The 23694-nt window shown below is 38.9% G+C and overlaps 2 protein-coding genes across 7 annotated transcripts in view; both read right to left on the bottom strand.

Annotated features, from left to right (window-relative positions):
- MSRB3 (methionine sulfoxide reductase B3) overlaps window positions 1-4035 on the bottom strand; it is an 86389-nt gene extending 82354 nt beyond the window's left edge. For 2 of the 3 annotated variants that reach the window (XM_074168462.1, XM_074168461.1), the window contains exon 1: window positions 3808-4035. In XM_074168462.1, the coding sequence (XP_074024563.1) occupies window positions 3808-4035 (228 nt within the window). The remainder of the gene's footprint in view (window positions 1-3807) is intronic. The other variant, XM_074168463.1, reaches the window with a different exon arrangement.
- Window positions 4036-6847: 2812 nt separating this feature from the next.
- LEMD3 (LEM domain containing 3) overlaps window positions 6848-23694 on the bottom strand; it is a 51715-nt gene continuing 34868 nt past the window's right edge. For all 4 annotated transcript variants that reach the window (XM_074168152.1, XM_074168151.1, XM_074168150.1 and 1 more), the window contains 8 exons: window positions 23535-23683; window positions 21647-21748; window positions 20489-20591; window positions 20080-20258; window positions 12768-12849; window positions 7617-7722; window positions 7428-7506; window positions 6848-7192 (listed from right to left, as the gene is read on the bottom strand). In XM_074168152.1, the coding sequence (XP_074024253.1) occupies window positions 7029-7192; window positions 7428-7506; window positions 7617-7722; window positions 12768-12849; window positions 20080-20258; window positions 20489-20591; window positions 21647-21748; window positions 23535-23683 (964 nt within the window). In that variant the 3' untranslated portion in view covers window positions 6848-7028. The remainder of the gene's footprint in view (window positions 7193-7427; window positions 7507-7616; window positions 7723-12767; window positions 12850-20079; window positions 20259-20488; window positions 20592-21646; window positions 21749-23534; window positions 23684-23694) is intronic.

Genomic DNA, 23694 nt, shown 5'->3' on the forward strand with positions numbered 1-23694 from the left:
ACTGAAAGGAAAAAGCAAACTGGGGAGTTCTGCAGAAGTCCTGTCCTTAGACTCTGTCTGTGCAACACTCAAAAGCTGAATCACGTTTAAAGGCAAAACTTACTGGAAAAATCATTTCCACTGCTCAGCCTAAACAAAGAAGTGCTTATGCTATTAATCATATTACAAAACAATGCTAAACTACAACTTTAGTCTGTGAAGACCGCAAAACCATGTTAGCACCTTATAAGTTTAAGCATGGTTCTTGCCTATTTTGGGCTAGTGTCGCTCAATTTCTCAGGTCTTAAAGTCCTTACTGAGAAAAGCCTCTTTATTCCCAGTACCAGTTGCTAGATTGTGTGGTTTTCAGATAATGCTATTGGAATTGAGGTTGCTAAATGAGAACCAGAAGGCTGGAGCTAAGCAGATAAATTATAATTTCCAATTATCTCACCATAAATGCGGTTCCCAAAGAATTCTTCTACCCTGTTTTCAGACAAAACATAAGGATCACCATCTTCACAGGTTAAGGAGACAAAAATCCCTGTTAAAACCCAGAATGACATTCTTCATCTTCTGGTAGATGTTAATGATGCAATATGTGCTCCCTTCCTTTTCTTAAGTGGTTGGTTGGAAATTACTTTTAAAACACTGCTGTTTGGTTATACATTCACAAATTTCCATGTAGGAGGACTTAAATCTTTCGGTTTGTGCCTTTTTTTTTTTCTTTTTTTAGCTAGTACATATTAATAGTTTACCAAGAACCTAAGATCCTTCTGAGGCAAACGAAGTATCTGAAAAGATAATAATACAATCCTATAAAAGGGACAAGAGTGAAGGAAGCGGAAGTTAATCTGTAGCCATTTCTTACTTCATAAGACACTAAAAAAATGCCCCAAAAGCTGGTAGGTTTGTTGTTGTTAGGTTTTAAAGACCTCTGGATTGTGTTGAGAAAGTGGCCTCTAAATAACTCCATGTATGGACACGATTATTCCAGAGCAAGAAACACCCTATTTCTATCTAGCCTTGCAGCCTGTTCCAAAATAAGCATACCAACTTCCGAGTTACTCAGGGAAAGATAAATCCATACCCGACTACTCTACAGTAATTCCTAAACACACTGTCATAAATACCCCAGGAATTTGAGAGCCCATTTTTCTGGGGGGCTTTTGGCTAAAGGAACCTTTAAACAAATCAGGGCTAGACCAAGCTATAATTAGGCTGATAGTTTATCCCACCTTCCCATCAGCTTAAGCCTCCACAGCTTAAGTTCATCGCCAGGGTGCTGCCAAAACTGCAGCTTTTAATGAAAAAAAGAAAAAAAGAATAGAAAGGGGGAAAGAGGATCATATTCCCTACCTACGACTAATGTAATGTTGCATGTAGCTTAAGAGTTGCTCCATAATGAGGACACACTCACTTGAATTATGCAGCTCAACGGAGCTATCTCAAAATTGGATGGCTTTGCTGCATCGCTGGCTTGTAGCGATGCCAGTCTGATGCAGACAAGCAGACTTCTTAACCTTCTGGCTGAGAAGATTAAATCCTTAACAGAGCAATCTCTTCTCTCCCCCTTCTCCCTCCTATTCTTTTAAAATAAATAACAAAAGAACCTTTAACAATCCACCTACAAGGGAAGCTTCATTTTCTCCCATTTCTAATGTAATAAATAGCTGGGCATCCAATGATATTGAAACAAGTATCGTCTTACAAAGCTGACAAAACGTGAGTAGGTAAACAAGATCCTCCCATACCTTCATAAATATCAGGGCAGAGGACCAAATACCTTCCTCATGTGCAAGTTTCCCTTATCAAGCAGCTGTAAGGAATTCTTATGGTATGTACAAACATAAAAATCTGTATTAACCAAACCCCTGTGAGAGCATATAACAACCACCACTTGGAAAAATAAGCAAGGTCATTCAGTCAAAAGATTTTATTTTTGTCGAGGATCAACTGCTTTATATAGCTTTGCTACCGAATATAGAAACATTACCCCAAATACAAAGGCACTATTTTTAAAGATTATGCTTTGAGGGGAAAAAAATTAATTCTTTTTTCCTCCTAAAAGGTCTTTTCAAATGTGCATTACAAAGATCCAACAAAGTCAGACAGGAAAAGGACCAACTAACCACATTCCGGACTGAACTGCATATGGCTTAACTCCACTAACTTTAGTGGGCTAGAGAAATCAATGCAGAACTTTATTTTTAAAAAAATAATCTTTCATCTCAGAATTCTAGGATTATTCAGTAACTCTGGCTAAGCTATTCACCATATTTAATTCCCTATATAAAATTTAAAAGACAATCAAGAAAAACTGTTCTAAAATAAGCCATATCTACAGCAAGGCAGGAGATTGTTTTAGAAACTATGAGCAAACGTCTGATTAAGATGACAAGCCACATGGAAACTCCTTCCAGAAACAGACTTAAAGGGCACTGTTACCAACCAAATTTGGCAGACAAGGGATCATGACGAACTGCAAAGGCATGCAGTAGCGCAATAAAAAGTTGGGAATCATCAGCAAATAAGACAGCAAGCACTCGTGTCAATTCAGCGAGGGCGAGAACATAAACAGGACAAATTCTGGGCATTAAACGCTGGATTTGGACGAATGGCACTGTGCCATAGTGGGAGCAGGGCTGGCTCTTCCCTTTACAGTCCGCTTGCCATAAACAAGCCGTATCGATAAGGCAAAGTATCTGCCTATTGCAGATATCGCATTCTGACATCTGCCTTCCAGGAGACCACAGTTTCAGAACCATTTTCAGAGTAGTAACACCCGCCAAGCTTGAAAGAGAAAGAACGAAAAGCATGACATACATAATCTAAGGCTCGATACTTTCTTAAAAGCCGTGTTTAAGGTCAGAACTGTTACAGAGAGCTGATGTTTATCGCTAGATAACCAGAGACCTTATCCATACGTAGATAACCTACAGCCTTATCTGTAAATATCCATCGTTAGATTTGGTATTTTTAATACAAGGTTACCCCTATTTAAGATCACTGCGCCTTCAGACAGAAGACCTTGTGCTAATGGGATAACGACTGGAGTTTCAGCTGGAGCAGAAAAGCTACCACTTATCGCACATTTATCAAACATTACAGGAAGCTTAATTGAGTTTCATTTCTATTTCCAGGAATGTTAAGAGGCACCCAGTACGGCTACCTTAACTTGGAAAGGGGACAGTAAGAAATCAATTATATACTTTGCATCTACTGTGTTTGCCAGCAGCACGACACAAAACCAACCCGGCGAGGGAGCGCACCGAGCTCCCTCAGGGGGAAAAAAAAAAAAAACGGCGGCCACATTCTGAGGGCGGACGTGAAGTTTTGAGCTCCCTGGGGTTTTTTTTGGCCGACGAAGCGCAATTTACCGAGCAGGCGACGGCAGCAGAACGGCGGGCCAGGCGCCGCTTCACCGAGAGCCAACTCCGTCGCTGCACACCCCAGCAAACTATTTACCTCGCCTCTGAGGCAGGAGCGGCGGCAGCGACGGGCAAAGGACGGCGCGGAGCCCGGGCCGTGTCCCGGCCTTCAGCCGCTCCGGCGGCCGGGATGAAGGGAAGGAGAGGGAAAACCCCGTCTGGGGCTCCGCGAAAGGAGGACCAACCCGAGCGCCGACCCCAGCCCACCCCGCTCCCCGCAGGGCCTCCCACCTCAGCAGGGACCCGGCTCCTCGCCCGCCCCAGCCCCGGCAGGTGCGGCCCGGCCCGGCCCCCCGCGCCGCCGGGGCCGCTCCTCCCCTCGCCCCCGCCGCAGCCCCCGGCCCGCCCTCCCCGCGGCGCGGCGGCGGCGGAGGGGAGGCGGAGGGCCGGCTCCTACCTGCGGCTCCTGCGGCGGCCGCCAGCGCCAGGCAGAGCGCGGAGAGGAGCGGCGGCGGCGCAGCGCGCATGAGAAGAGGCCCGAGGGAGGGAGCGAGCGGGCGGCCGCGTCCCGTCCGTCCGCCCCCCCCCCCCCCTCCGCCCCCCGGGATGGCGGTGACGGGCCCGCCGCCCGGGGAGCATGACGGGAAATTCCTGGGCACCGGCGGCCAACACCAAATATGAACATGGGGCCGGGGAGACGGAGACACCCGGCCCGGCAGAGCGGGGAGGCGGCCGCCCCCGGCACCGCTGCAGGCGGGCGGCCTGCCCCCAGGCAGCCGGCGAGGAGGGCCGGGAGCTCGTCCCGTCCCGTCCCCGCAGCCCGGCGTCCTTTAATTGACAGCGGATTCTCGGCTTTTTAAAAATTATTTTCCAGCGGGGGAGAGGAGGGGGCGCAGCCCCGGGCTCACCCTCCCGAGGGGCCCCGACCTACCTGCGCGGCCGGGGGCTGTCAGCCCACGGCTGCTGCTGCCGGCCAGAGCCCCAGTGACCGACCGAACTTGATCACCAGCAGCAGAATTAAGGCAGCTCTTATGCAAGGTGGGCATTATCTTTAAATTAAAAAAAAAAAAAAAAAAAAGAAAAGAAAAGTAAAGTGACATTTTCCCTCCTCCCCCAGGGAAGAGCTAGAAGTGAGCTGGGTGAATACACATAAATAGTAGGCTTGTATGTCCTGCTTTGGTCTTCCTACCCCACAATACAAATCGTCACTAAAACAATTTTAAAACAGCATAGCATAAATGTAATGGCAAGGGGAAAAAAAAGCCTATGTCAGAAAGAGTCCTCACAGGGATTTCACTTCCAAGTATAAGAAGTAAGCTGAAAACACAACGCTAGGACCCTTCACCTCTGTCATGTATAACAGACCACCAGGGAACGCGGCCTCCCCTGGACTCCGAAGTGAAGCTAAGGCCTCTGCGCCACCCCCAGTACGAATTCTGGGCAAAGTTCATTTAAGTGAAGCTCAGTTGTGCATTTCACAGCTCACAGTCGCTCCTGCTCAGCTTCAAACCCCAACCAACATTAAAAGTTAGGTGGCTATGATGAATTAATCTCTCCCCCTTACCCCCGTGACGAGAAGAGTATTCAAGTCAGAGAGACATCCAAATATCTGGAAGGTGAGACACATATAAAAACCCCTAATAAACCTTTAATTAGAGTTTGTTTTGGTTTTTCTTGTTTGTTTTTACAGGACAGGGTGACAAATTACAACAAACATCTGATTTTTCTGAAATGTTCAGGTATTATACACATTCCCATCTGTCTTGCAGGAAGGGATATTGGTCAACTTAACAGTTTAAGGTAAAATAAGCTGCGTAATAGTACATATTACAATAATAAAATGTACAGTGTTTACAAGAAATATATTTTAGAAGCAAGATAGATGCGTTTGCATCGAGGCGACCTTTTGAAATGCCACAACTATTTTTACATTCACTCTTGCAACAGGTCACAAGATGGGGTCACTAAGGTCAGGTTAACAAATCACTATGATGCACATCAAATACAACAAAATTAGTTTATATACATATATATAATACATATACATGTATATTATACATATACATATATGTATATAGCAAAACTCATCAAAATCTACCAGACCTGGCACAATCCACTTACCCATCAAAAATATGTACTTGTCCTTGGTAAGTAGAATTCTGCATGGCTGATTATATATTATATATACTCATTCATTAGCATCTGAGACATAAAACTGAGGATTTAAAAGTTTTCGGTTAACAAACTCTCCAATAATAAACATGGTGCCCACAAAAGCACAAAGGTAAGGCACAATAGGATTTTCTGTTGCAGAATAGTGTGCATCATGTTTACTTAACCATAAGAAAAACGTGCATTATTTGTGCAAGTTCATGCTGCAAATCCATCGTATCTACAAAGTAAAGTGAGTTTCAGTAAAATTTGTGGGACCAGTATGCTTCCAGTCTCACCTCCGACAGGATATTTAGCTGGATAATAAGGTAACATTGTTGTAGGAGTGGGGATTAGTAAAGCCAATAATCTTTAGATTTGCAACTAAGCTTCTCGGCAACAATTTTGTCATTCTACGTAAACGTTAGTAAATTCAGAAGCTTGGAATCACAAGATTTACTGTCAGTTTTACTTCTGGTTCACATAAGCCAAAATTGTTGCAAGGAAGTATGTACCTTTTCAAATTTTAACAGGTAACTGGTTCATTAAAACAAGGTATAATGTATTGGGAAAGTCACTTAATCCCAATGGTATTTTGTCACAGCCCTGGCAATTGTAATAATAAATACAGCTTTTCACAAAATATTTTTCCAGTATCTGCCAATTGCTTCTTTATTGCTCACAAATTTGAATTCATTACAATTGGTATCAGACCTTTCACATAAAATCAGTCAGATATTTTAATATAAAACTTATAAAAGATATTTAACTTGTATCTAACACTTTAAGGTATTTGGCCTCTTGTCATGGTACAGCCAAAACCATATAAAACATTAGGTTTTGAATAAAATAGGAAGCTTATTCACTGCTTCAATGCAGACATCCTCACAGAACACAACCATTTTTGCCACCACCAGCATTTATATTTACATACAAAACCCAGTACATCCACATTCAGTTCGTTTTCCCTCACACTTATATGCAACCACTAATGCCAGATTAACTTTCCCCATACCCTAGCTGCAGAAAAAGATTCTTATACAGCAACAAAAAACTAATATTGACTGAAAAAGAAATTATTTTTTTCTTTTTTAACTTACCATCAGGAACTGTAGGTTGTTTGTTACAAAATACCCACAAGATTATTTCACAGGAAACTATGGAAATACAGGAAGTCTTCTTTTCTCCATGCTTTTGTATTATCAAAAACACTTCTTGGTGCAAAAATACAGTCACCACATCTGCAAATGTATAATGAATTCGGTATTCCTCATGCAAAACTTAAATGCATTGGTTTACTACAGCCCTGAAAACTTCCTGAAGCAATTTTTTTTTTTTTCTTTTTTGTCAGCTCAGTATTACTGCCTCATTGCTAAGTCCCTTTGGAAACAAGATTTCTGGAACGTTCAAACTTTCATTTAATTCATTAAAGTATTACATACAAAAAGCACTAAAAAAGGAAGACGGCAGCCAAACAGGAAAAATCCCTGTTGCAAGTAACAGTCCTAGCAGTTGTAGAAAGTCTTCTCAGGAACTTCCCTGAGAATTAGTTGTGCCTGTCCGAAGACGCAGATGTGACATAGAGTTCATATGTTTGTTTGATGGCTTCAGTGGAGTGTTACAAGTAAGAGCCTGGGGAAAACGATGATGATACCGATCTAGTCGCAGGTATTTAACCGTTACCAGCTTTCCTATGAGGCAAAGAAAGAGGAAAAGAGAAACCTTCTAGTTCAGCATTATTACATTTTGCTTCAGGAAGTAATACACACAAACACGTCATTACACTGAAATTAGCTTACCAGGTGATCCAGTTCTTGTTAAACCTCAATACTTTAGATATAAAACATTTCAACCACTTTTAAAACTCAACTGCACCCATCTTCTGTCATTTCTACCCATGTTTTGTTATAAACCCCTGTTCCTTACCATCAAACCAAGAGCCATGTAATGCCTTGAAGGCCTTTCCAGCATACTCCGGAGAGAGACACTTGACATATACACAACCCTGCATTAAGAAAGAGAGGTTTTGGGATTTTTTTTTTTAATTTTTTTTTTTTTTTTTAAAGTCCAACAGAAAAAGATAAAGCATTAAGATGTTACTGGAAAGACACTCACCTCACGTGAATTTTTGTCAACAGCAATATGAACAATCCCATCATTATCACTGCATTTTTCCAAGATTGCTTCTTGAATTGCTAGATGCCAATGATCACCTATTTCCCTATGCAAACAATGAAAGATTTAATTAAGCAAATAATTTTTAAAAACATTCACAACAATCTCATCCTTCCCCACTGAGTTTGGTTTCTCTGTAACTTGACATCATTTTCTGTTAAATGCCTTTGGGACAGATTTAGTACTTTAGCTATTGAATATTCAGTAAATTGGGTTCCTATGGTCCACTTCAGAAAATTCAACCCTAAGACTCAAAAGGAATAATCTGTATTTGAGGGTGTTTGTCCTCCCCTTCCAGCAACCTGCCATCTCCTTCCTGTCTGAAACTGCAAGCAGTCATAAACTCATCTCCCCACACCTGCTCGGAGGGGCTGGCCGTTGTTCCAAGGAGAAAGCCACTCCTCGGCTGTTCCTACCGCAGTGGAAGACGAACAGGGGAAGATAACAGCATAAAGGGACAGAGGCCTCTACGCATCACCTCTACCAGCAGTCACAGAAGCAACACTACATGCAGGGCTTCAGCAGGCCGAAGCAGCTTTTTAGATATTCAGATACCGTTCATCACTAAAATTGCTATTCACTATCCCAAACAAAGCATCAAATTGCATTCATCCTATAGGGTAATGATAGAACATGCCAATCTAGATCCAGGAATAGAGGTTATTAAAATCAAATTCCAATTTTGAGGCCTTTTCACAAAAAATATTTTATTGTAAAGATTAATCAATCTTGAGGTACATCATTAGAGAAGACAGAAGTCTATGTAATTTTGTGAAGGTACTGCAAGAACTATCTGGTCCTAATAAAAGTCTAAGGAGAGGGGAAAAAAAAAAAGTCTAAGGAGAGGGGAAAAAAAAAAAGTCTAAGGAGAGGGGAAAAAAAAAAAGTCTAAGGAGAGGGGAAAAAAAAAAGTCTAAGGAGAGGGGAAAAAAAAAAGTCTAAGGAGAGGGGAAAAAAAAAAGTCTAAGGAGAGGGGAAAAAAAAAAGTCTAAGGAGAGGGGAAAAAAAAAAGTCTAAGGAGAGGGGAAAAAAAAAAGTCTAAGGAGAGGGGAAAAAAAAAAGTCTAAGGAGAGGGGAAAAAAAAAGTCTAAGGAGAGGGGAAAAAAAAAAGTCTAAGGAGAGGGGAAAAAAAAAAGTCTAAGGAGAGGGGAAAAAAAAAAGTCTAAGGAGAGGGGAAAAAAAAAAGTCTAAGGAGAGGGGAAAAAAAAAAGTCTAAGGAGAGGGGAAAAAAAAAAGTCTAAGGAGAGGGGAAAAAAAAAAGTCTAAGGAGAGGGGAAAAAAAAAAGTCTAAGGAGAGGGGGAAAAAAAAGTCTAAGGAGAGGGAAAAAAAAAGGTCTAAGGAGAGGGAAAAAAAATAGTCTAAGGAGAAGGGAAAAAAAATAGTCTAAGGAGAAGGGAAACAAAAAAACGTCTAAGGAGAGGGGAAACAATTTCAACAGCCTTAATACACCTTTAAGTCTGCCTGAATAGTCTTTAAAAAAAAAAAACCAAACAATGAACTTACTCTTTCAATAATATTATCAAGAGCTTTGAGTAGTTTTAAAGAGTTTTCTTTACATAAGGCCAAAATTCCTGAAATATTTGGTCTACCTTCCTCCTTATTCATGAAAAAAAAAGTGGGGGATGGACTGTACATAGGGAAGTTAATTGTCAGGGTGTTACTTAAATCTGTCGAGCAGGACACTAACACAACACTTGAGGGACTTTGGCAACATGGAATGTCCGACTAGTTTCTGTCATTTGACCTTGACTGGTTAAAAGGATCAGACTTTCCAGTTGATGCCCCTTACGCAGGCAGATCACAATCACATATAAACAAGCAAACAGAAGTGGGAGAGGGACACATGGGTGCAAAGAAGATCCAAAAGAAGGTCCTACTAGGAGAGACTTCCCAGTGGAAAACACCTACAATTTAAAACCCTGCAAAATTTAAAACCCTGCAAAACTTAGCAGAAGATGCATCCTACCCAGGTTGGAAGAAAAAAAAAAAGTGTTTTCTTTTTACTGGATAGCTCAAAATGAAGCGAATATACAAGTCTCCTTCTCTAACAGTGTAAACGAGTCTTTTCTAAACAACATGCTGTACTCAGGATGTTTGGGAAATAAAGTAATTCCAAGATGCAAAAGCCAGGACCTTTAAAGGTCCCCTCCAACCCAAACTAGTCTACGATTTTCTGAAATCTTGACTTTGGTGCATTCCCTCCCAGCCCAGGATACAAGTCCAGATTTTCTTGAAAAGACGCTGTCACCAGCAGAAAGCCAGATACCATAAGAAAAGATCATATTGTTAAGAGTATGCAGTCCTCTTTTCTGCTGTGTATTCTTCCCAAACACTGAAGTCACTGCACTACTCCCGAGTGCTCATTTCCTGTTTGCAAATCAAGCAGAAGCGCATTCTCAGTCTAGTCTGCTTTTTTGTGTTTTGCAGACCTGTGATATGAAACATCACGAGTTACCAACTAACTTGGATTTCCCATAATGAAATAGGCTCCCAAGGGGAATGACTTGCCCACCCCTGACCCTGCACATGTATGTTCCATTAGCTGTCAATGTGACTCTTACAGGAAACACTACCTGTGCTTTGTGAACCATTCTTTTTACTGACTCAGTGGTAGATGCAGAAATGTTAAAATGGGCTTATCCAAACAATGCCTAGACTGGTATTTTAAAAAACAGGTTTGTGTCTGGCATAGTAAATGCCTAGAACGTACACCCAAGTTTAGGTCTGCTGCTATGGTCTGAGGGTTCACAATGTCCAGTTAAGTTTTAAGACTTTTGGCAGTAGTAAGAAGATTATTTACTCTGTTAGCATTGATAAATACAAATTAACTGGTATATTCCCCAGATGATTCTCAGGTCAAGAGAAAAGACCTCTATTATGGATGGCTGCTTTTACCAGCTACTGAGATACTGTTCAAAAGTACTTAGCCATTTATTGTTAGCATACAATAGCTTGACTTAAAGAGCATCTAAAACCTAATTCTGTTAAACATAGCTTGTATCCATAGCAAATGTCAAAATGTTATGTGCCAATCTAATCACATACACTGGTACATTCTGTGTTTCAGGAAGTCAGTGAAGGCATTCATTCCTTCCAGATCTGGGACAAGAACATAAACCTCCTCCCTCTTTTGACCCAAGCAGTTGAATAAAGTTGTTTTGCACTGAGAGTTTTGGAGGTGTTTTGGTGGGGTTTTTTTTGAAGATTACTCCAAGGGCGTGATAAAAAGTACTTCCTTAAGCAGCAGTTCTCTGCAAGACAGCTCATGGAAAAGGAAAGGGCTCAGGTGCGCAATATGGAAACGGATGAAGTATCCCACTAGGACTGTAATCCAGCAGTCCAGTGATGGAGTTAGGTCAACTTCCAAAATGAAAGGTCTAAAAAATGTGAGTGTATTAGAAGTAGTGCTGTTTAAATAGCTGACTGGATGTAGATACTAAAAAAGTGTCAAGAGTGTCCTAGTCTATAAATTTTTTTTTTTTTTTTTTTTTTTTAATGCACTTGCTGGCAGAGAATGGGTCAGTACTGAGAAACACTGAAGTTTACAGCAAAGATACAGCCTACTAACAGGAGATAACATCTCAGTTACTAGTTCCATTAACAGCAGACATTTTGAACAGCTAACATTTTGAAACAAGAAAGCAACCAATACAGCATACCAATAAATATTACAGTGAAGCTTCAGGAATGGATTTATTTCAATAAGACTAACCAATATACCTCATGAAGTCTCCTTTGCAGCAAGGACAATAAGGACTTTGATCTCACTCAAAATTCTCATCTTTTATTTCAACCTCCTACAGGCCTCAAGAACAATCCCTAAAATTTTAGTCTTGCTCACCCTACTGGAACATGAAAGTTATGAAAGAAGCAATAGTTGGGGTATCTGCCCACGATGGCCATTACGTCTTAAAGCCACTGAGCAAAACAGGTTTTAGACTACTTCTCTATGCTACAGAAAACACTGTCCTCAGCTAAATTAGCTAACAGCTTTACAATTAGTAAGACAAGGAACTAGAATAATTAAGTGTGGCTAGAAACAGAAGTGAAAGCACTGAAGAAATATATCCAAACTGCGCAATCACAATCACTTGTGTCCATACTCCAGTGGTCTCTCCTACTTCCTGTTATTCCCTATTCTAATCAATAGCTTTCGTTTTCCACTGAACTGCTCAGATTCTTCAGTGCCAATTAGCGTATCACTGTTACTCTGTAAGACAGCATAGCACCTTCATTTTTCCCTTATATAATCACCAAAGAGGAATAAATTACTTCAGAGGAGTTATTGGAGTCCCTGCATCTCTTTGCACTGGAAAAACCAGGCTTCAAAGATGAGAAAGGATTACCTGGCATAACCTATGTGTTAGTCCCCCAACTCCTAACATGATCTAGTCCACAGCCAGCAGGGATACTAACGGGACAGTGGATAAAGCTTTAAAAGGCTACAAAAAAAAAAAAAAATTATTCTTCCTTAACTCTTGGCATGTGAAACAAGGTTTGTTACTTATTGATACACGGCACACACTTTAGAATTACATCTGAGCATTAGAAGCCAGTACTCTGCACTAATTTGTTTAAATCTTTCCCACTACAAAAAACCCATTTGCTTCAAAACTAGGCAGCCACACTGCCATAAAATAGTAACTTATTTAAATTCAGCCTTTTAAATACAAACTGTGCAAACTCTAGAACACTAAGTACTCCAGAATACTTAACAATACTTCAGAAACTTACAGTCTGTTAGGCTACATGAGTCTCCTGTCAGCTGATATAATTGAACACTTGCAAAATTGATGAATGGGGAAAGACCAGTCATTACTTTGAGCAGTTTGACTAAATGCCACACCCTTCAAGAAGCGACACGAAGATACAAAGCAAGACAATGAAGGCCAGAAGACTTCCAGTAAGATTATTTATATCTTTTCATAGATGTTACAGAGGAAGATTTATTTAGTTAAATATTTTTTTTTTCAACCCGTTTCTTTTAAGGTGTTCATGTTTACTCACTTCTACCAAACCCCTCTCAGAGGAAAGAAATGGACCATTCAAAAAAAATATAGAAATACAGATGGGTAACTGGCTTTACTTACATAACTGGATCAAACATATTGCGGATCTTTAGACATGGCGTCAAGCTGTTTGGTGGTGAATTTCTTCTATCTAGATGAAATGCTACAAAGAAAAATAAATTTAATAGCATTTATGGACAGGCATAACAGCATCTATTTAACAAGTGTCAATTTCATACATTAATTCCTTTCTGGTTTTACTCAAAAGAATACTTTCCTTCACACGTGAAAAAGCTTCAAGGAAATTAAGTTCCCCAAAGTCTTCTACTGCACTGAAGAAAATGTACCAAACTTAATTTTTCAGATTTACAACTTCTACATTTAAAAAGGTAATGCACTTACATCCAGGCCACAGTACATGGAAAGAATTTAGGATACTTTAAAAAATACCACATAGCTGAAGAGAAAGTATTTGCATTACATCTTCATGAAAAGACAGATATTATTAACATATGGAGCAAATTTTTTACACCTGCAGATTAACCATTCAGGTTTAACTGCCTGATGAATTTTCATTTCTTCCACTTTGGGGGCAATTTACTGCCCATCTGACCGAGAAATAGGGAGACGCGTAGATGGATGTTGTATTGCATCTGTATTGCAGTTAACAACTGTCAAGGAGCACTCTACAAGGATGGAGGCTTTTGTAACCCTAAATGCTCTACACGCAGGACCAGACGTTTGCAAAAATCTGAAGTGAAACACACCAGAGAATAACACAGATAATGGAGTAACACTTTCAAAGCTGAACAATCCCATGAAATACATTCTGAAGTTGTAAAATAAATATTAAGTTCTCTAAAGTTCAGAAGCTCCACTTGTGGGAGTTGCAACAGAAGACTGCACCATGAGAAAAGCAATAAAGGAGCCCTTCAGATTCAGATAAGGTAGTTCCGTGCCTTGAGAAGGACCAACAAAGCAGCAACAGAAATGGACGGGAATAACCTGGTAAAACAACTTCTAAGGCTTGAAGGAAGTTTTATTTTGAAGACTTGAGATGAGTAGATTCAAGAGTTTAAATATAAGCTTAAAAATCTCAACAAGACAAAATGATGTTCCAAACTGATGCTAATGCTTCTCCTTCGCAATCCCTACTTTGGAAAAGTTTGACAGGTTCAAGATGTTACATTCCAAGTGTTACAAGTCTCAGTTTCGGGCAGAGGACACTACAGGTCTGTGCTTCTTACTGCTGACCTTTTAAAACAAAAGCTTGCAAGTATATCCAAAATACATGAACACTGCTGCTCTTCTGTATGTCACCAAAACAAAAACGCTGTCATGTAGAAGAAATTCAATCATGTAGAAGACACTGCATGTGAAAGACAAGCACTAACCAAGAGAAAATTCACTGCCTGAAGATACAGGATAGACAAACTTGCTCCTTAGGTAAATTTTAGAGAAAAAAAATTACCAACTAGAAATTAGAAAATGTGGCCTCCAAATCTAATATGGAACCTACCATAATTTCCCCAAATAACTTAAAGTGTTCTTATTAGAATATACACACACAGAGTCCAAGTCACCAACACCTGTAACAATTGTCTGTTTTGTCTTGGGAATAGATTTCTAAATATGCTGGTGACACTGCATCTATCTCTGAGCTGCCTATAGTTTAAGGACAAGTCCTTTTTCAATAGCACATGGTTTTGTAAAGTTTTTTGCCCTTGATTAAAAATTACACATAGGGTATACAATAAAAACTTTACAGAACTAAGCAACATTGAAAAATAAATGGACTTACCTTACTCATGTAGGTTGGCTCCAGCAGATCAAGGGAGGGGGTGAAATGTCACCAGCATATTGTACACTGGGGCACCACACCATACTGGAGAAGGTGATCTGGGGTGGCCTAGTCATGGACCTGGACCTGAAAAGGCGTGGGGTTGAGGAAATTATGTGCCGATTGTTAATAGCTAGGTTTATTCAGCACATGGTCTTAATCCAAGGATAAAGAATGCCGAGGTTATTTGCAGAGACCCTAGGCCCAGACGATCAACATTTCTGCAAGATGTTTATGAACTCAAAAAAACCCCCATACTGTTGCTTAAGGCAGCAGCTACACCATTAAGCTATGCAAAAGTAACTAAATGGGGAATTAACGCTTTAGTGTAGATACCTATAAAAAAAACCAAGCTTTGCTTGCTCCAATTTCTAATGATCTTGATGTCCTTTTGATTGAAAAAATTCAGGTGCTTGAAGGGATTACTTCAGCCAGAGCACATCACCAGCACAAAACTAATCTGCTACTAACTTCATGTAACATCATACTAGTAGAGCAAGTGTCCCCAGGGCAGTGCAGCATATGAAAATAAAGATGAATTCTGCTTCTTCCTCAAAAACATTTCAAAACCATGGTAAATTAAAAGAAAGTTTTGCAACTTAGATGGAGCTTTTTGCATATAAGAAAAAAAAATGGCCACAGAAACCAGTAAGCCACAAAATTAACACTAGCACAGTAATAAGCATTAAAATATATACCAGAAGTGAGACCAAAAGGGGAGGCTAGGGAAGGTTGAGGCAAGTTAAAAATAATGCTGTCTCTATACTGCAAAATTCAAAATAGCTTAGTTAACAGAAGTCTCAAACTTCATCACACATCTGTAACAATTAATTCTTTCCCTCCTCCCAAAAGAGCAAGTTTAAGTGACAAACCTATTCAGATTACAGTGCTGATTATTTGAAAATTTACACTGGTGTGGTACATACAAAATATTCTCCTCACAATAAGGGCATAAGACATTCCTGCAGGACAGTCTAAGCTACACCACAATTAACTAAGCACCTCATAAGCCATTTCTTTTCCTAAATAGGTCTCAACAGGAAGGCTTACAAGATGGGGATGAAAACGTGGAGATGAAATACGAAAGCAGAAGCACAACTTTGTGCAGTAAGTCACTGACAAGAAAATTTTTAGGACTTTCATGAATTCCCCTTGGGGACTAGTGAACACCTTCAAGAAAAGGAAGCCACTTTGTATTTCATTCATAATGTACTTTGGTTTATTACCTTAAACTGAATATCACTGTATCATTCTAGATTCAAAGAACAGTAGCAGCTAAAAGTGTGTGCTATCAACCACCTCTTTATCACTGCAACTAGAAAAAGTCTACGATGGAAGAAGTGGCTCTTGCACAGACTTCAAAATGAAAATCTAAGAAGTTGTAGTACAGCTTTCCTTACCTCTTGAATTACTACTGTATTATTGCTAAAGGGATTCCCCAGTATCACCACCATGGGTTATACATAAAGTCACACCTAAAGATATGTTGGGTTGATGCACCTGATAAAGTTGAAGACTTGCATCAAATACAGGTAACCATGTTTCTGAAGAAAATAGGAAAGATACTGAAATGACAATACTGCTATGAAGACTAGCATGGAACGGATACAACATTTTACAACAAGCATAAAATCCACAGGTTTTTTGCAATAGTTAAGAGCTTTTTTTTTTTTTTTTAACATGGGGAAAGGATTACATTCTCACAAGCTGGGGAGGAGGGGTGTCATTCACACAAGGTAACAGGTTATCTTCCATGCCACGGGATGAAATATCACCCTAGATGCGGTACTTCAGAGAACCTCTTTATCTCATCTCCAGAGCCGTCAAGGAACTTTAGCTATTGCTGTTAGCTTAGCTACACTGGAGCTCTGACTACCTATTTTTCTTTAGAGCTCCAGTTATCAAAGGCATGATAGGACAACAGTATCTGTTCTTTCAAAAGCAAACTGAACACACTAGAAATATAATTTCCCCCCCCACTGAATTAATTAAATTACACTTTGGCATGAACAAGTTTGCTTCAGTTGACAATTCTTCTGTCAACTGTTTCCAATACATCCCTTATACTTGTCCATCACCCTACAGTGATCTTTCTTACCCTTTTTTTTTCCTGACAGATACATCTACTGTATCCAGTAGATAATATTTCAAAGGAAGTACACCAGACTTTATTCTGACCTAGTTAAAAAAAAAAATCATCCCAAGCTGTCTGTCAAAACACAGGCTGCATCCTGAAGGACCGGACAAAATGCCAGTGATGCTTGAACTCTAGATGCTAAGAGACAGTAGAACCTAGATTGTCGTGGATAGTACAGGTCCCGTACTTAAAACGCACGCCATCTACCAATATCCTTGTACATAATGACAGGCCAAGAGGCTTTCTTTTTGAATTGCACATAGTCTAGGTATTAGGCTCTGCTACAGAGCACTACCAGATCTCAGAAGGTTAAAAAAACCTGTGATTTTGAAATTTATTCACAAGATTCAAAACCAAGAATTCATTCTGATTTTACAAGTACTGAGTTTGTTCAGAACCTAGCAGTCTTGAAGAGCATTTCCATTCATGAACCTCTACATTCAAACATCAAAACTGGAGGACTAACTTAATTCCAGTTTATTTATACTTCAAAAGATTAAGAAAGTGACGCATATAGAATGGCTAACATCAGGAAAAACAACTGTGCAAAAAGTATGAGACTTAATGGAACTATCTCCAAGAGTCATATGAAAATGAAGAATGCAAAATAGAAAGAGCCTTTGCATGTGAAAGTTGCCTTTGCCTGCTGACGACCAAGATATAGAGAGCCCAAATAACCTATGTCATTCCAGCTGCTACTATTTCCATGCCCTTCTGTTAAAGAAATTTCAGTTCTTCAAAGATCTTTGCTGAACTACAAACATAACGAGAAAACTAGGAAAACTGCTATTAAAAGAACTGGAACAAGATAGATCTTAATATATCCTATTCAATAGAAAGCATAGAGTCTTAAGTACATACTCTAGGTAACATACAGCTAAAAGATAAAGTTATTCTGTCCACATTCACAATGTGCTAAAGTAGGTATCAGATGCTCAAATTCAGACAGTACCTAACAGTATCTACTACACTAGCTGTCTTTCTAGGAAGTTTCGGAAACTACTGTTGAGTCTTGAATGTACATTCCATGTAGCAAAGCAGCACCTGAGCTATCACACACTGAGAAGTCTTCCAGATGAAGGAAAATCCAGTCCCATTTCTAATACAGGACAGAATGTTATGGAGTGATTTATATTGCAGTCAAACAGGGTAAGAAAAACAGAGCAGATGAGTAGTAAATGAGAAACGGAGTGTCATGTTTCACAGCCTGTACTGAACAATAAACTACATAGAAGATTCAGCTTTATAATATACATAACTTGCAGAAGCTACGTTCAATTTAAGTGTTTGAAAAAACAATCATGACAATATTACAGAGATGGAACCGAGACAGCTGTTGACAAAACCCACCATTTCTGCACCTAAAACACTTGCACATCCCTAATGGACAATGTCCTGGAACGAAAAGGCTCTGCAACTCTTGTAAACAATGTTACTATTCACATCCTACTCACTGAAGTTTTGAGAAACTGAAATAAGGCAACAGTTGTCACAGCAGAATGCCATGTCACTACTACTGCAAGACAGTGACTGCAGAACCTCAAGCCTGCAGTAGTATTCACAAGGTATTTTAAAAAAACAAAGTAGCCCTCATTTCCAGCGAATGATTTAAAGTGAGAAACATAATGCTAAAACCAGTAGCATAATTCTGAGAAGTGTATAATGAGATCCCAACAATGTTTTGCATAGACAAGCAAGAAATATGTCCCAAGACTATTAAGAGCCTCATCAGATAACATGCCGAGTATCTGCAAGTGTCTCAAAATATTTGGCTTTTCAAGTTGACAGACAGAATTGTTTGGGTTTGCTTTGAACATAGAGAAAAGAGAAATTTAAGACCCGAGGGCTGAAGGCACACAAAGAATTTATGAAAACATGCAAGTGGCCTGGGACAAAACCAGAATGTTAGCAGTGCTTTTACTTGGGTGACCAAGCTTGCTACAGCGTAAGTGTTCCAGGCCACAAAGAAGCTCTTTCTGTCTGTCCTTGGAAAGGAAATAATCACACTGGAAGGAGCTACTTTAAACTGTACCCTCTTTTATATGAAACAATAAAAACATTATTTCTTACAAATAAAAATGTATACCAGTAAAAAGCAAAAGAAGGAAACCTATTACTACTTACATTAGTTAGACTAAGACCAAAATTAGGGTATTCCAGAAGAACATAGATGAGAGTGCAGTTGCTTGCCAGTGGGAATTTTTATTTTGTTGAAGTGGGGCTAGGAAGGGCAGAAAGTCTGTCTGATTTTTAACCAGGCTTTTTTCAGAGTCTAGTTCAATGCCACAGAAGTAATGCACAATACAACCTTGATAACATCCAGTATTAAAAAGCTGAACTAAAAACTGGAGAAGCAACCACTCCCTTCTCCCTCACCATCAAAATAAACCAGGATTCTGCACAGGATTTATTTCAGTCCCACTGGAGAGATAATACAGCATTACAGAAGAACATAAGGCAAGACAGACTCTTAAGAGAGTCACAACATTTAAGCAATTGGCAATATTTCACTTTAAACATTTACCTTCACACTCAGACATTGACAGAAATCATCATTCTTTTTTATTCCCACCCAAAATTCAACTCTTATAGCTTCAATTTTTCATTGACAAAAAAAAACCAAAAACCACGTCAAAAACTGAAGCTTAACATGAAGAAAGGCAGAACGAAAATGAACTAGGAAAAGACAACCGCTGCAGACAGACAACTGCAAACTCACTGAATTCTTGCCACTTGGCTCCATGATAAAGCTGAAAAGTGACAGACCACTGCAAAATCCATGTATGACAACAGCCTCCTCTATTAATGCAAATTCTTTGCTGCACCACAGAGCTTGAAATACAAACGCACCATGTAGAAAAAACATTTATGACAGAAAGGAAGCACTACTAGGAGATGCTCAAAACCTATGTTCTGCTGACTGAGGAGTTTTTTTGTCCCAGCAGTTTCCCTTCCAAAATACACAAACATCTCTTCCTCCAAACTCTGTCCTTAGGTACCCGACTGATAACTTAGCAGTAGGAAACTCGAGTCAATAAGCTCCAATTTACCTGCTGTCAGGTACAACCAATTACTTCCCCTAAGCATAAGGCATGTCAGAACTTGACCAACTAAAGAAGTTTTTTTAAATTCACGAAAAAGAACAAGGAACTCATTTTGCCTACATGCTGCCTGCTGCATTTCTGCAGTAGCTGTAACAGAAAAGCTCATTTTGCTTGAGAAAAGGCAGATGCTGAATGCACAGAAAAAGTAAGTCTATGCAACAAGATGACAAAGAAATAGCACTGACAGTTCATAACAATACTTAAAGGTATGAGAAAACAAGACTTTCATGTTCAAGCAACAAAATACCATTTAGAAGTTAGATGCAGAAATTAAAACAATTATATTTGCAAAATACAGCTAAACTTCAATACCTTGGCCTTGCCACACTTTCGATGGTATTACTAAAATTTTGTCACATGCTGCAGAAGGTTGCATCCATTTCCAAACCAATAACTCGGCACCACCTATTCTTCGTGTCTCTGTACGAACTCTAGATTCATTGGCTGCAAGGAAGTCAACTGCTCTACTCCAGACTTTCCTCATTTTCCTCCTTAAAGTTGAAGCAAGAATTATAAAGTTAGCATTATAAAAACTGGCATAGGTGACATCCAGCATGTAAGAGAAATTCAATGTTTTTTCCCCCGGACCTGTGTCAATAAGGATCTCCAAAACATTACAATAGTAACCTACTGAAGCTAATTTAGTTAATTGACCAATTTATTTTCACTATTTTTTCTTACTTACATGTAAGAAAATTCAGTACTTCTAGTGAGAACATACCTGTCCTGAGGTGGTATTAGAGAATCACGCACATGTAAAATAGGCATGTAAGGCTGCAAGTCTTTATTTTCAGAACATGCCTCGCTGTGACTTCTTAGCACATCTGAGGATACCACAAGAAAAGCTGGTAACTATGCAGTTCATGCAAACATTATGAAAAATATCAATTCTGACAATAAACAGCTACTCTGAAGACCCCTCCCAATTTCAGTAAAGTCAAGGTGCTTTTGGCATTTTGAAGCGTTTTTCCTCCTAACCATGCCGAAGGCAAATCACGAAAACTGAACACACACAGTACCCTCCAAGTACCCTAAATAACTTTGGAATAAAGGAAAAGAGTTACTGCAGTTACTCTTGATTGGTACTTTTAACTGTTAGCAAAGACAGCCACCTTTCAAAATAAAGTGCTTTCCCCCATCCCAATAAAACTTGATTTGCAAACAAAAAAGTAGGAAAGTGGTAAAAACGGGAAAAAAGCTCCAATTTGTCTACCATCTCTGCATTTAAGATGCTTGCCATAGATGAAAGTAATAAGACAAAATAAGTAAAAATGCAGCCCAAAACAGAGCTTAAAAACTACAAACGCAAACTACTGAAAACATTGTGGCTTCAAGTAGAAAGGCAGAATTTCAGAACTCAATTATGCATTCTATTTTAGTAACATAATCTCTCCTCAAAGTAACTAATTAAAAAGCTGCTTTTTCTATGAAAAGCCATTAAGGATGCAATTGAGAGCAAACACACATTTTACGAGTGGATATTTTAGCTAAAGCAAGCTGAAAAAACAGATACAGAAAGCAACACGTCACCATACTTCTAGTCAAACATCACATTTATATTTGTTTTCAATAGTAAGATAAAACACCGCTGAATCAATGGGAATTTACTATAGCTATATTGATGTAATTCACAAATTACAATCTTTATACCAAAAGCTTTTATTAGGTTTAAAGATTACTATTAAAAACAATAAAAAAAACCCAACAAAACAAAATAAAAAAAGAAACAAAACATGAACCAGGAACTCTTTTGACCAGGAAATCTAACAGCATGATGACTGACAACTAAATACGCAGAAAACGTAACTGAATTAGTGCCACTTCGAAAGGCCATACACAGCTGATACACATACATCATAAGCAACTCAAGAAGCCATACCTATGATTTTTACCACCATATCATACATCTGCCTCGTTTCTTCTTCCTCTTTTGCCCAACGGTATTTCATGTAGTGCAAGACTCCCCAGACCACTGCTATGCCTGCATTAACACGTATAATACTCTTTAAACAGTATTAGAACATTAGTTACTTTAAGTTTACAGCACGTACTTCAGAAGTTAATTGAACTAGCTAACATGTTGAAGTACTTCAAATCTCAAACCTAGTGAAATACATTATACTCACTGTCAATATTTTATATTTTATTAACACAGCAACATGAACTCTTAAAACATTGAAAAGCAGTAACCTTTAGAAAAACATTTCATTGTTTCAACAATAGCCTCATATCCCATGATTATGGTTTGAAATTTTACCCATTTGTGAAGAAAAATACTAAACCGATTATATTGGAAAAATTCAAAGTCATGAAGAGTCACATAAACTGAAAATTCAGAACACATTAAGATTTAAAAATGCACAATATTCACTAATTCAGACAATTGACATGCTTTAGATATACCGGTAAAAACCAATTAACTTGGACTACTTCAGTTCAGCTACAGATTTGTATTTCTTGCAACGAAGTACTGCATGCTCTTTTTCTATTACTTAAAGGTTATTCCCAAAAAGGACAATCAAGTTATGAAGGCCAGCAGCATAAACTGAAAATAAAAATCCTATTCTTTCTTCTGTCTCAGGCTGAGGGCACCACATATACCCATGATCTCGTAACAGAAAAAAAAAACCAAAACAAACCACACATACAAATCATAGTTACATAGTTTGTTACTCATTAGAGTGATGACAAGGAAATGTTAACTAATACATCAAAGAGACTGAGGGACACCAAAATGGGTGTTAGTTAATGACAATACATCTAACACTTCTGCAATGGTTTGTTTTTGAAAAGATCCTTCATATTAACCTTAATTACAGATGAGAAAGTTGAGACACAGCAATTTGCTCAGCATGACTGATGAGACCAATGGTTGACTTGGATACTGAGCTTCATTTCTGCATCTCAATTCAACCCTCCTAAACATTATCAGAAAGACGGCAACCTGGGACAATTTGCCTTTGATTCCTTTGGCTCGTCAAAAGGCTGGTGATGAGGTCTCTCGTGAGACCTTCAAGCATCAAGTCGTCTGCTCATAAGCATGAGATTTTTAAGATATTGGGACAAACAATTTATTAAATATTCAACAGGTGCATGAGATGAACTCTGCATCTTCAATATTTCTCACCAGCCACATAGAAAGGAGTGAAGTGTCTGCACTCAGCTGTACCATATTTTTACGCTGCACAGTTTTCAGTAAAGAAAGAAACAAACTTGAAAGAATTTGAGACTTAGCTAGAGAACTATCAAAGACTAAATGAATTAGTCTTACTGAAGGATTAGATACCTCAAACTATGTTGTAAAACGTAATATTTTTTGGTGACAACCATGTTGGGTATCCAACATTGTTTTTCCTAAAACCAGGAAAACCATCTTTTCTGTAGTTATGTTTCCAAAGTTCCTTGAACAACAGTGAAAAATCCTCAAAATTAAGGCTATCATGTCTTTTTACTAAGCATTTTGCTTTTTCAAATCAGTTCAACCTGGAATTTTTAAGGAAGTCAGAAGGTATTGCTTCAGCAGGTAAAAACAGTTCCCAAAGAATGAATATGTTAACTGACTACAGCAGCAGATGACAGCAACCAATGTGAAAATACAGTGGTGCAACAGAAGTGGGAAGCAAACTTCACTGTAACCAAAATACTTGATAGGAACTCCCAAATTTTATGGTTAAATAAAAACTTTCTCTAAACAATCTGTGTACTTCTCCCCATGCACCTACATTTATGTAAGTTATTAAAAAAAAAAAAAATTTTTATTAACTTACCCAAAAGCAATATTGATAATCTGTGAGTTACATTAACAAACGCACGGCGAAAACGACACCTGAAAGACATCTTTGGACTAGTGGATTCCAGATACTTCACATCTGTCACATTAGTGACATCCATCTCATTAGCGTCATTGCTGAGACACCTATTCAAAAA

This window comes from Numenius arquata, chromosome 2, assembly GCF_964106895.1.
Source record: "Numenius arquata chromosome 2, bNumArq3.hap1.1, whole genome shotgun sequence".
NCBI lineage: Eukaryota > Metazoa > Chordata > Aves > Charadriiformes > Scolopacidae > Numenius > Numenius arquata.